This window comes from Metopolophium dirhodum, chromosome 4 (assembly GCF_019925205.1).
Source record: "Metopolophium dirhodum isolate CAU chromosome 4, ASM1992520v1, whole genome shotgun sequence".
Lineage (NCBI taxonomy): Eukaryota > Metazoa > Arthropoda > Insecta > Hemiptera > Aphididae > Metopolophium > Metopolophium dirhodum.
In genome coordinates this window covers 9,530,484-9,544,248 of record NC_083563.1, presented here as the reverse complement: position 1 = coordinate 9,544,248, position 13,765 = coordinate 9,530,484, and the positions used below count along the sequence as shown (strand labels likewise).

At 28.8% G+C, this 13,765-nt stretch overlaps 2 protein-coding genes across 2 annotated transcripts; both read right to left on the bottom strand.

Moving 5' to 3' along the window:
• Positions 1-3: 3 nt before the first annotated feature.
• Positions 4-3,593, bottom strand: LOC132943184 (T-complex protein 1 subunit beta-like). The gene is made up of 6 exons (XM_061012050.1): positions 3,418-3,593; positions 2,982-3,297; positions 2,110-2,442; positions 1,821-2,049; positions 370-926; positions 4-305 (listed from the first exon to the last, which is right to left on the bottom strand). The coding sequence occupies exons 1-6, from the start codon at positions 3,418-3,420 to the stop codon at positions 133-135; spliced, it is 1,611 nt and encodes a 536-aa protein (XP_060868033.1). The 5' UTR covers positions 3,421-3,593; the 3' UTR covers positions 4-132.
• Positions 3,594-5,206: 1,613 nt separating this feature from the next.
• LOC132943031 (uncharacterized) lies at positions 5,207-9,063 on the bottom strand. The gene has a single exon (XM_061011801.1). The coding sequence runs from the start codon at positions 6,574-6,576 to the stop codon at positions 6,046-6,048; it is 531 nt and encodes a 176-aa protein (XP_060867784.1). The 5' UTR covers positions 6,577-9,063; the 3' UTR covers positions 5,207-6,045.
• Between the last annotated feature and the right edge of the window lie 4,702 nt (positions 9,064-13,765).

Genomic DNA, 13,765 nt, shown 5'->3' with positions numbered 1-13,765 from the left:
GAATAGTATTTCATATTTTTATATATTATAAAAAAAAAAATGTATATAAAAAACATGTGAATTAAAACAACCTTATGTGTTTGGAGTTAGTTTGTTATGAATATTATTAAATTAATTTAAGATAGTTAGAAATTAACAGTGACCACGATCTTCAACTCGTTGTCTTGGTGCAGCTTTAATGATACAATCGACACGCAAAATCATTTCAGCAGCTTCAGCGGCAGACACTAGAACTTGTCTTTTGACAACAAAAGACTCAGTTATTCCAATCTCTTGCATACATCCTAAAGTACCTTTTTCCATATCTAAAATAAAATGTTTGATGTAATATAATAATAGAAAATTAAATATTAAAATATGATAACTTACCAAGACCCATTTTACTCTTGCCAAGAGCATGATTAGCTCTCAATTCATTGACAAGCTGTGCAGAATCCAAACCAGCATTGTCGGCAATAGTAGTGGGAAGAGACTGTAATGCCCGTGCAAATGCCTCCATGGCTACTGCTTCTTTTCCAGGTGTCTTAGCAGCTACAGCACTTACTGCATTTGCCATTAGCATTTCACTGCAACCACCCCCATACACAATGGTTGGTTCTCTGACAGTAGATGATAATACACATAAAGCATCGTGCAAAGAACGGTCGGCTTCATCAATGATTTGTTCAGTTGCACCACGGATGACAATGGTGCATGCTTCACCAAGAGCTACGCCAGAGAAACGTAACAATGTGCTTTCCCCAATCATTGTTTCTTCAATAAGTTTGCATGTACCCAACTTAGCTATGGCAGGAGAATCAAATGTTGATAGAATCTCCCCACCAGTTACAAGGGCTAATCGTTCAATACCATCAAAATCGGCATGTTCAATAGCCATAATACCAGCATCAGCAAAAAGTTGTTCAGGATAATTGTAGATCAATTGTCTGAAATAACAAAACAACAACATTATCTAAATTATAAATTGAAATTTGATTACTCAAAAAGTAGAATTGTACTTTAGTTTTATTTAACTAGAGAACAATAAATTAATATTTGAAAAATTGCTATAAGGTAGTTGCTATATTGTATTTTGAAGTTTAACCAAATTAATTCAGGATTAATTATGAATATTAAAGTAATAATAGTAATACCAATACTAAACAGTTTAGTAGAGATGTTCCGGATAATTTGTCAAAAACCGCTTACCGAGTATTGAACGATTAGAAATTTTAATACTAACCACATGAGGAGAATAGTAGAATGATTACTAATAAGTTATACCTAACTGACAATTGTAAAGTAGTAATATATAATATGTTTTGATTGCAGATTGTTATCATATAACTTATTAATAAACACGAGATTTATTTTTGTAATTCGTCAAAGAAAACACCATTTGTTAACAATAAACTGGCTATTGTAGATAGGTTCAGTTATTCCAAAATGTACCTACCTAAATAAATTATAATTTATTACATTAGATTTTTCCCGTTATATTAATATTTAATATTCTTTGGCCATCGAGAAAGTGCTACTCCGTAGCGATCCAAATTTAGCGGTGAGAATGCGCAAGAACAGACGATTTTTGGTCGCCGCCCAGAAGCACTGTCTCTATGGCTGGATTATGCATATATTTATGTACAGATTATCAGAATTTGCTAGTTAGGTACCAGATATGAGGTGAATAAAAAAAATATAGTATTAAGGTTCGGTAAAAATTTAGTATTACAATATGATAAAGAGTAATTTTTAAAGGTAAAAGTTTTTTCAAAATTAATTTAATGTAAGAAAGAAATGATAATGTAGTTACCTATCATATTAAGACAATTTTCTATTACCTGTTAATGAAAACATTACATTCATGAGAAAGTATTTTTCCTATTTTGTCTTTCATTTTTTCTTTTTCTGCTAATTCAAGTTCAGCTACTTTAGCCATAGAATCAACTTTTATACGAGATCCAAATACTTTAATTTTATCTGTATCCATAGGAGTATTGGCAATAAGTATACGGGCATTTTCAATACGTTTTGGCTGATGTTGGCCAGGTTTTTTGTCCAAAAGGAAACCTATTGAAATTAAAGTTAAAATTAAAGTTTTATTTAATGATGAGTATTAAATGTACTTACCTTCATCTAAAAATGAATCTTCTAAACATCCACCTTTCAGCTTTATAATCTGTATGGCTGATAAATTTCCAGAACCTTTCAGACGCAAAATTGCATCAACGGACAATTTAGCGAAATGTTCTTTGTGCTGAGATAAAATTTTAGAACTTAAAGTTGTACGAGCAATATTTAATAAATCTTCTCGGAATTTAGCTTCATTTTTACTGTTATCCATAGTAGAAGCTTGTAAAGCATCATGTGCGATGGTTGTTGCTTTTCTCCATCCAGATATAATTACTTGAGGGTGAATTTTTTGATCAACTAGTTTTTCTGCTTCACGTAACAATTCAGCAGCTAAAAAAAAAATAAAATACATTCTAAACTCATTAATAAGCAATAGATGGTTTTGTTTTCAAGTTTTAATTTTAATTGCATAAGATTTTATCTTCTTAACTAACATATTTATTATAATGTTTATACTTATTTTTCATTATTCATTTTAAATAGAATAAACTTACATGTCCAAAATAACTATCATTGTACCTAAATAAATAGTTCGAATAAAATATTTAAAAATTAGACTAACCCAAAATAGTTTAAAAGAACATTTTTTTTTCATTATTTTAAGATATAAGACTAGGAATTAATCAATTACCAGTTAAAATACAATAAATATATCATTTATATCAGCCCTTGGGATAAAAAAAATATTAGCTTTGGCTAAAAAGTAACACTCTAAATGTTATAAGACTTTAGTTGAGTTTATGTTTTTCATAAATTATAATCAAATATAAAAATAATAGATAAGTTGGCCCAGAACATTAATTAATTCATAATTCATACATATATTTATAATTACATGATAATAATTGTAAAAATGTAAATCATATTACCTAGAACAGTAACAGATGTGGTGCCATCACCAACTTCACCATCTTGAACTTTAGACATATCGACCAATATTTTGGCAGCTGGATTATCAACTCCAATATTTTTCAAAATTGTTGCACCATCATTGGTGACTTCAACTTTAGCATCCATTCCTCCACGTCCGGGTGATATAAGTATCTTGTCCATTCCTTTTGGTCCCAATGTGCTTTTGACCAAATCACCAATGGCGATGGCTCCAATGAAACTAGACAAGCGAGCATTTTCACCTTTGTCTTCTTCGGCTTGATGTTTCAAAATACGAACTGGATTTAAAGAAACCTTTGTTGGAAGAAAATAACCAAATAATATTACTATGTAATCTTAAGAGAACGCCTACATAAAACACTCTGGTTTTAGTAGGTTAACTGAACACACGAAATAAAAAATATTGTTACTTACCATTTTGACGATCTATAGAACGATATTAATACTGTAAACGTATACACTATGCCGAAATTACGGTGATTTTGGTTTTAGAAAAATGTAAAAAATGCAGTACTTTATTAATTGCTCATAAGATCACAACGAGGTATTATAAATTATAATATTGTATGGGTTGACCGGCGGTGGGTGGTTACTCATGTGTATGGTTGGTTAATCTATAGTTTATCACTGGTGCCTTATCAAAGATTGCAGTTGATCAGTGGTACCATCCTAACACAGCAACGTAAAGCACTGGGAAATTCGAAAACAAAACGCGCCATTTTTAAATTATTGCATTTTGGTAGCCGGAATTACGATTCGAATTATTCGAATCCAACATCTAAATTACCAATTAGATTTCTTCATTAAATATTTATTTATCTTTTTAGGCGCCATAGAATCCGTAAGTAATTTTGTCTGTGTTGTATATATAATACAGAAATATTATTGCGACCGGCTGTGAGAATCGTTGGGCGTTGACTAACAATCTGAGCAGCATAGGTATACTGCAAAGGTATATATATTTTTATTATTATATAGCTTGAATTTTGCAATATTACGATTATAGTTATAATTTTTTCATTATTTATATGTTTATTTTATTATTGTCTATTTTTTCCTACTCGCACTTGGCTGGTTTTTTTTTATAATAGTAGGTAATTGACTTTAAATTTGTGATTAGTTTTAAAATTTTACTTAAAATTGATCAATTAAAAACGTTATTATAAGCCTGCTATAAGAAATAAAATGATCCTTGTTTATAAGAAAAATAAGGTCTAAAATTGAGGTGGTCCGTGACGCATCGAAACTTCTCCAAGTGGTCCCGTCATAGTACCTATCTTACAAGTATATTCAATATATATAAATATATTTGTTTTTGTTTATACATGTTAAAGTAATACGTATTATATGTAATAGGCACTATACTATATACAAGTTTACATTACGATTTACGAGTACCTATGATTAAAAAGTAAAAACAATTAGGTATTTTACCCAAAATAGAATTATTGAATTTTTTCAATAAAAATTACTTGGTATTATTTGTATATAAACACTGAAATGTAAATATATAATTCTATAAAATTATTATAATATAATTTAATAATATGCTCAAAAATAATAAATAGGAAATCGTTTTTTTCCTTTTCGTTCACGATCCCCCCCCCCCCCCCCGACTTTAAATTATTGAAGTCACAACCCAGACAACGCCCTGGCTAGTATTATATTAATTTATATGTTTATATATTATATATCTTTAAGGTCATGTATAATTAATTAAATTACACAGTGTCTGAATTGCTTGCGAAGGTTTATCATTGTTGCTACTGATTAAGTTCATAATTTCAAAGTTGTGCTCTGTGCAAAATGCCAAAATGCACCTTGCTGTGTGCATTGATCAAAGGGTTTATCAAAATGCATGACTATTTCATTAAGTGTGGCGTTATACCTATACTCTTTCAAAATCGTAGTAAGAGCTGAATTATTGACTTAAGTCATATTTATACTATCACTATCCTGCTGCAACCATTGCAGATGACCGTCTACATAATTCTTATTGATGCAATCTCCGTCACAGTTACAACCAAATACATTACAAGAGCCAGTCGCGTATATACCCCCCCTATTTTTAATATAACCGAGCGAACACAGAGATTATGAACATAATCCAGTAAGCAAGTCCTTGATTATGTCCATTGACGACGGCATTCCAACTTGTCTTCTTTCGTAAAATATATATGAATAAATAAAATAAATGCATATGGTGAAATAATAAGGATATTTTATTCTGATAATTTGTAAAACCATTAATTTTGAAATAATTTTTGTATTTACCATCTAGGTCCTAGAACTTTGAGGCTTTATTGAATATTGTTTATCTATTAGAAATTGGAAAAATAATTTTTCCACTTTCTGTATATAAGACTGGCAAGACAATGGTTCACATTATTAATAACAAAGAATTATACATTCTATGGTTCTATCAATTAATTGTAACCTATTAATTTACTAATTAAATATCGATCATAAAACTATAAAACAAAGTTTAAAATGTTCTATTAGTACTTAGTATAGTATATTTAAAATTTTACAATAAAATAAACAATTCTACTAACATAGCATCTCCAATACACTAAATCAATAATTTTTAAACAATTTAGAACAATATTTGTACTATTAATAATAATAACAAAACACATTTACTATTTTTTTTTATAGATTATTTAGTGTTAGCTCGAAAATGCCGTAAATTAAATTAAGAAGAGTGAAAAATAAAAGAACAACCTAATTCGTTAAATTTAATTAATTTAAAAAAACTAAAATTTATTTTATCAAATTACAAGTACTATTAGTGGCTTTAATTGCCCGACATTTCCTATATGATTTATATAATATATATATTTTTTTTCCGGTTCAGCCATCATGCATCATTAATTGAATTACGCAATGTCCGAATTGATTCCGTAGCGTTACCATTGTTGCTACTGGTTAAGTTCATAATTTGTGCTTTGAGAAAAATTGTGTCTTGCTGTGTGCTATTTAGTTGATTAAAGGGTTTACCGTTGTAGTCAAACAGATTCTTATATTTATTGTGATCGTACCTTATTGATGGACCTGCAGACTAGCCTGGGAATATGTCGTAGGCGTATGTGAGTCTAATTTTCCATCAGTATAAATAGTATTTCTATATCGTGTCTTATCAACTATAGTTGATCTCCTAGCTCTTGATAAATTTGTATAAGTCAAATTTTTATTATCACTCTCTCGCCGCAACCGATGCAGATTACTGTCTACATATTCGTTATTGATGCATTTTCCGGCACAGTTACAACCAAATATATTACAAGGGCCAGTCGAGCAATATGACCCCTCCTTTAAAATATAACCGGGTGCACACAGAGAATAGGAACATAATCCAGAAACCAAGTCCGTGATTACGTCCAATGACGACGGCATTCCAACTTCTCTTCCTTCGTCAGTAGGTTCGAGTTCTTGTATTTCTGCTACAGATTTAGATTCAATGCCACATGGTAATGACTGCATATAAGGTAAATGGCAACACAATGAAGTCGTTTCAGAAACAAACAAATATAACACAACAAATATAGCAATCTGATATGCATATAATTCCATTTTATTCTTATTATTTTCTTTACGGAGATTCTCAAAAACAAACGAAACCTGCAGCGCTATTGAACTCGGATGTGTAAATTTCAGCAACTCACTCCAATGATTTTTCCAGTTCCCTATTTAAAATATATTTGTAATATATCCAAAGTTTTCAGCAAAACTAAATTGAAAAATTGTAAATTCTAAATTGTGGTTAGCAAGCTTATTGAATTCGTTGACCACGCGTTATTAATTAAAATGCCCAGATTGATGCTCTTACTTCCGAATTTAATTACATTCACTTCAGTAAACCGACTAAACTATGTTTTATCATTAATAAATAAGAATATTTAAAGATTTTTGTATGAAAATAATTAATAGATATTATTATTTTCAATAATAACACACACTTTAGACACTCACAATATCACGAAGCTCCACAGAGTAGTGATGTGTTATTCATAAATATTGTTCTTAATATAGTTTGTAAAATAAAAAAAAAACTAAAAATACACATGTTTACTGTATCGCTGTTCGGCCTTATCCATCGATAAAAAACCCATAATTTAATGCGTTATTATTTCGCATTGCTGTTATAAATTTATGTTGAAGGTATACAAAGGTCTATGGTTGTAGGTTATTTCTTATCTTGTCCATTATTGGGTTTTTTCATAGATAATATATTTATGAAATGTATTATCAATGGGTTTTATTTTGATAACAGACAAAACAAAATATACATTATTGTAAGACTAATAGGCCATAGGTGCATTTATTGCTCCCATCAGAAACTAAAAAAACACATAAATATACCAAAGCAAATTAATTCTTCGTTACAGATTCTATAATACAAATTACAAATTCTATAAAATTTGAAAATTAAATTTTATATCTCAGTTACTACCTTAATTATAATACTTTTCCACTAATCTACAGCTGACATCTCGATACGTATTTAGGGGGGGGGGGGAGTTGATACAGTATATTATATCAACGAAAATGAAGTACGCCTTAAACATTTTGTTAATACATAACATTAAATCATTAACAATCTACATACATCAATATTATACGTATACTGCTATACAATTGTTGTGTTTATAAACATGGTTTTTGTAATTCCAAAAGAGTGTTTATGTTAGGTCACTTAGGCACAGTTAAATTGTAAATTTCCAACTACCTAGGCACTAGGACTATAGCTTACTTATAGGCGTTTGTGTTTATGGACTGGCTACTAGGCTAATGGGCTAATGTAAAGCAGTATAGTAGGTACCCTTAAAATAAACTAATAAATACGATTTTCAGCCATAGCCCTTTGTAGTTCTTTATGTAAGTTTTCATTTCTTATGAACCATGGTGGCACAGTGTATTTGCTATTTTTTTTAGTAGGTACCTTACTTTGAGATAAATGTAAGGCAATCGTTAGTGAGTAATGAACGTAAAAATTACATAATAATATCAAGGGCGCCCGAAGAGGAGGGGTCAAAAGGGCTGTTGCATGAGACATTTAAACTACATGTACTTTAATACTTTTTATTATTTTTATGTATTGACTACTGATTTTAGATTCTGAGCGAAGCGATTAATGAATTGATTTTACAATGATGGGTTTTTTTATTTTAATTGTGCCTGTATACACAATAAGTATAGTCGAAATAATGCTTCGATTTTAAACTTCAGTATATTTTTCTGTTGTAAAGTGAATCTAGTTAGTGCATTTGAAAGGTCTAAATTTAAAATTTCTAGTAGCATCCAAAAACATCGGGAAAAACCCGAAAAAAATTAAGGAAAAACGGGAAATTATATGCAAAATCGGTTTTCTATAAAATCGGTTTTAGTTTTTGGTGTAACAAGAAAAAAAATTACCGCAGGTATATGAAATTTTCACTGAATGCTTATTTTAGCATTTTATCTACGAGGTGCATACGTTAATACGCGACTGACTTTGCTAATAAGGTATGATAGACTCATTTTCAAATTTCAGTGATTTTGGTACTAAGCAAGCTTTATATTATATGACTGTGCTCTTGGAAATGTTGATTTGTATTTTTCAGTTATTACGCCATAGAACATTTAGGTGAGCTTGTAGCCTAGGTTTAGGTATTACTACCTCGTTTGGCGTTGACTCGTTATAAAAAAGTATCGTACTAAAACATCCAAGTATCCAACTACTGCCTATATTATATTTTGTATTATGTTTGGGACTTGTATAGGCAACACATCGTACACATTTTTATCAATGTCTGGCTTGGTAAATCTAGGTTTATCTTTAATAATTACATAAAGCATTCGGTGAACTCGCGCACACTAATTATCATTCACTACATACACAGTAACACATCACACATAATCGATACAACCTGTGATTAGTGGCTAGTTTTAGAATTTACTGGTTTATAGAAACTATACGACACACGTAAGTAAGTAAATGTCTGAGATCTCTGAAATGTAAAATGTTTACTAAAAGTCATGGTTTACTATTACTGTTTTTATAGTTCACACAATATCAGGTCCATTTCAATGCCCCCCCCCCCCCACTTTCGAAATTTGAACTTCTGACCACGCCAAACGTTTGTGCATCGTTTGTGCAGAAATGTGCACCAAGTCCAATCGTTTGTGCACAAAAACTGAAAGCTCTATCCCTAAAACAAAATGGGGGGGCCATTGAAACGGTAGCCCCCCCACATTGAATATTTGGATTTTTGAATGTGCCAAACGTTTGTGCAACGTTTGTGCAGAAATGTGCACCAAGTCCAATCGTTTGTGCACAAAAACTGAAAGCTCTATCCCTAAACAAAATGGGGGGGGGGCATTGAAACGGTAGCCCTCCCACATTGAATATTTGGATTTTTGAATGTGCCAAACGTTTGTGCATCGTTTGTGTAGAAATGTGCACCAGGTCCCAACGTTTGTGCACAAAAACTCCCAGCGCTATCCAAAAAACAAAGTGAGGGGTATCAACACGAGGGTCCCCCTTTTTTGAAATTTTAAATATTTGTCATATTAATAAATGTTGTTTACGTACCTAATAGGTTTAATAGAATTTTACTATTGCCATGTAAACGTCTATAAATAGTAGGGCAGTAGGTTCATAATATATTATATTTAAATATTGTATTATAATAATATGAATAATAAAATAATATTATGTTTTAAATATTCCTAGGTTATTTAAAAATTAAATACCAGCGTTTCTAAAATACAAATACAAAAATCTAAATTTAAAATATCTAAAAACATAACTACCGCTTATAAATTATAACCACAGATTAGCAATACTAACTTAAAAATAAAAAGTTATAAATTAATATAATAATTGCTTAAGTCGTATACAACCGAACGCAACTTAACCTAATAACTATTAGTTGTTACATCTTATAATACGTATTTTGGGTATAACATTTAATTTTACACTTTTAATTTAATTCTGAATTGAAAATGTATCCCTCATACAGTTTTTTACTGTTACTAAAATAAACATTATTGTTTATATGTAATATTATACCCACTCAGCACTCAATATTTTTATAATTGGCAAAAAAACATACATTTGCACCAATAAACACATTATCTTTCTTTAATTACTGTTAGAAGCAATCATAATAAAATATACAGCAAGTTTATAATTTAAGTTAATTTTTTTAAAAAATATTAAAAATATTATCGATTTCTTGTGTTAAATTAACAAAATTGTTTTAATACTATATTAATTAAACAAACAAATCTGAATTCTTTCAGTACACACTATACCAGTGGTCGGCAACCGGCGGCCCGCTTTAAATTCTACGACAACGACATTTAATCGAATATTATATCAAAAAAATCATATTGTATAAAATATATAATTGAACGTTTCTATCAGTCATATTTTATAATGGTAGATATACCTTGACAGTTACCGATAAGATACCTAGAGTAGATACGACGAGTGTATTTGGATTATAATATTAATTTTCTATTCTGTTCAGTAAAGTAAAACGTTGCGTTTTTCAACTACTCGCCAATCCATTTAATATTGATCATGAAGATGTTGATGTTGAGCTTCTAATGGAAATAATAAATTTGCAGTCACAAGATATCTTAAAAGACTCATTCAAAGCATCTCCTTTACTTATTTTCGTTGAACTTCCGGCATCATTTTCAAAAATTAAAAATATAGCTGCAAAATACTTCAGTATGTTTGGATCCACTTACGTGTGTGAACATGCCTTTTCTCATATGAAAAAAATTAAAAATCCATACCGTTCACGTTTAATTAATGACCATCTCCACCATGTACTTCGAGCCAGCACAAGAAATTTTAATGTGGAAATTTAAAAAATAATAAACAATATCCAACAACAAAAATCAAATTAAGCCTAAAGCAGTTGTAATTTCCATACTTTTATATTATAATTATTATATTATTAAAAACTGTAATTTTTATGCTCTATTATTTTAAAGTTTTAAACAGTTATTTTTTTCTTTTTACCTTCTTCAAAAGGTTGCCGATCACTGCACTGGATACACGTCAATTGATCGTAAACAATTGATCGTGCGACAATTGACCGCAAACAATCGATCGCAAGCCAATTGACCGCAATTACAATTTACCGCACGACAATTGATCGGAAAATCAGGAATCGGAATCAGTAATAATTTTTAATTTGAATATATAAATATATTACATTAAGGTAGATATTTAATAAAAAATGTTGGTATATAAAAATGAAACAAATAAAACTAACAATTAAAAATTATACATAATATTTTTTTAAATAAAAAGATTTAATGAACCTACATTTAATTGAATATAAAAAATAATAATAATAAATACATTAAGGTAGGTACCTATATAAGTCACGTATAATATATAAGAATTAAACACTAAATATTAAACTTGCAATTGAAAATTGTATGCAATGCCACGAAGAAAATCTTCAATATTTGTATAATTGCTATAATTGGTACATATTTTTTTGATTTTAGCCGCTCTATCTCGGTAATTTTTTTTTTTTGGAGGCTCATTGCCACCTACGTACTGCACGATTTTGAATCTGTTTATGCTCTCTTCTTTTTTCAATGCATCTATAAACCGCCAAATTGAAGGATGCTTACCATTTATAAGTGATGTGAAACAATTGTGCCACCCTTCTATAGCATTATTTGTTGTAGCTAAATCTTGGATTACTCTCGAAAAACAATTCCATAATGTGATTGCATATTTTGGCGGTTTTCTTTTTCCTCTCCTATCTAATTTTCCTACCCATGTATTTTCGAAATAATCCAAACTGCACGTACTATGGTTTTAAATTTATATTCTAAGTTATAAATGGATATTATATAATATGAACTTTTGATTAATTAACAATGTTTAAATAATACTACCTATATGGCTATATAATGTTTTTTCATATAAATAAGGAAATATTTTAACACAGACGTTTAACGACTACATTAACAATGAAGTATAATTTTGACAATTTTATTTTAAATACTACTACTGTTAATGTAAATTTTGAAAACAGTTAACAAATAAGTAATAACAATGGTTATGATTTATTAACATAATTTCAAATTAACTCTGTGAATACCTAATTTATCCAAAAGGTATTATTTGTTGACTATAATAAACAAAAAATCAAATAAATAAATATAAATCTTGTAAATATATTTTAACTTATAAGTGTAACATAAGTCGTAAATGTATCCATATATAATACACTATATATTATATTCTGTATTCTGGAACACAGTTGTTAAATTATTATTTAAATCTATAATCTATTAGAATGTTAGTTTAACAATTAATATAATACTTACTAGAAAAAATACTTTTTAAGAGTATTCAAATACAGATACCTGTTTTGAAAAGTATGTAAAATACGCGTATTCAAGTGATTAAAAAGTATTTGAATACTTTTGCTCAAGTATTCAAATACTTTTTAATCACTTGAATACGCGTATTTTACATACTTTTCAAAACAGGTATCTGTATTTGAATACTCTTAAAAAGTATTTTTTCTAGTAAGTATTATATTAATTGTTAAACTAACATTCTAATAGATTATAGATTTAAATAATAATTTAACAACTGTGTTCCAGAATACAGAATATAATATATAGTGTATTATATATGGATACATTTACGACTTATGTTACACTTATAAGTTATAATATATTAACAAGATTTATATTTATTTATTTGATTTTTTGTTTATTATAGTCAACAAATAATACCTTTTGGATAAATTAGGTATTCACAGAGTTAATTTGAACACATTTTTGAATTTATCATGTATTAAAAAACTAAAAACCCAACCAACTATACCAACATTCCCTACTAATTATACGAATGGCGATAACAATATAAAAATTAATTTATGTAGGTATTCTATAAAAAAATATCTATTTCCATATTCAAATATTATTGAATAATTCAAAAAAACTTCAAAATCAATATTTAATATTCAATATTTATAAAGGCACCTGCCTTTTAGGAAACCAAAAAAAAAAATTTGAAAAAAATTAACTGTAAGAATACACATTACAAAGTACAAACTAAAATGCCCAGAATCTTAAAAAGAAAAAACTATTTAAAATATTTATATCATTAAACAAGGATTATTCAAGAGGTACTAGATTGTCAATGTTTAAAATATTTGGCTAGAGGTTAAATCCTAAAAAAAAAATTGAAGGAGGGTGTTGGCGCCTGCAAGCAAATGCATTTTAGAAAACAAAAAAAAAATTTGGAAAAAAATTTACAGAAGAAAAATACATTTCAAAGTTCGAACTAAAATGCCCAGAATATTAAACAGAAAAAACTTTTAAAATATTTATTTCAAAAACAAGAATTATTCAAGAGGTACCAGTATGTCGATGTTTAAAATATTTGGCTAGAGGTTGAATCCAAAAAAAAAAAATTGAAGGAGGGTGTTGGCACCCGCAGTCAAATGCATTTTAGGAAACCAAAAAAAAATTTTGAATAAATTTAACTGTAGGAATACACATTACAAAGTACAAACTAAAATGCCCAGAATCTTAAACAGAAAAAACTATTCAAAATATTTAGTTCATTGAAGAATGATTATTCATAGGGCACCAAGTTATCAATTTTCAAGTGAATACAAAAAATTCAACTAGAGTTACATTACTAAAAAGAAAAAATTGAAGGAGGGTGTTGGCGCTGGAGGCAAATGCATTTTAGGAAAACAAAAAAAAATATTGAATAAAT

Excerpts from the sequence above, each read along its gene's own strand:
- LOC132943184 (XM_061012050.1), bottom strand. Across the intron at positions 2,050-2,109 it reads AGATTCATTTTTAGATGAAG|GTTTCCTTTTGGACAAAAAA; the intron begins GTAAGTACATTT and ends TAATTTCAATAG. Across the intron at positions 927-1,820 it reads TGTAATGTTTTCATTAACAG|ACAATTGATCTACAATTATC; the intron begins GTAATAGAAAAT and ends TTGTTATTTCAG.
- LOC132943031 (XM_061011801.1), bottom strand. The coding sequence starts at position 6,576 with ATGGAATTATATGCATATCAGATTGCTATATTTGTTGTGTTATATTTG.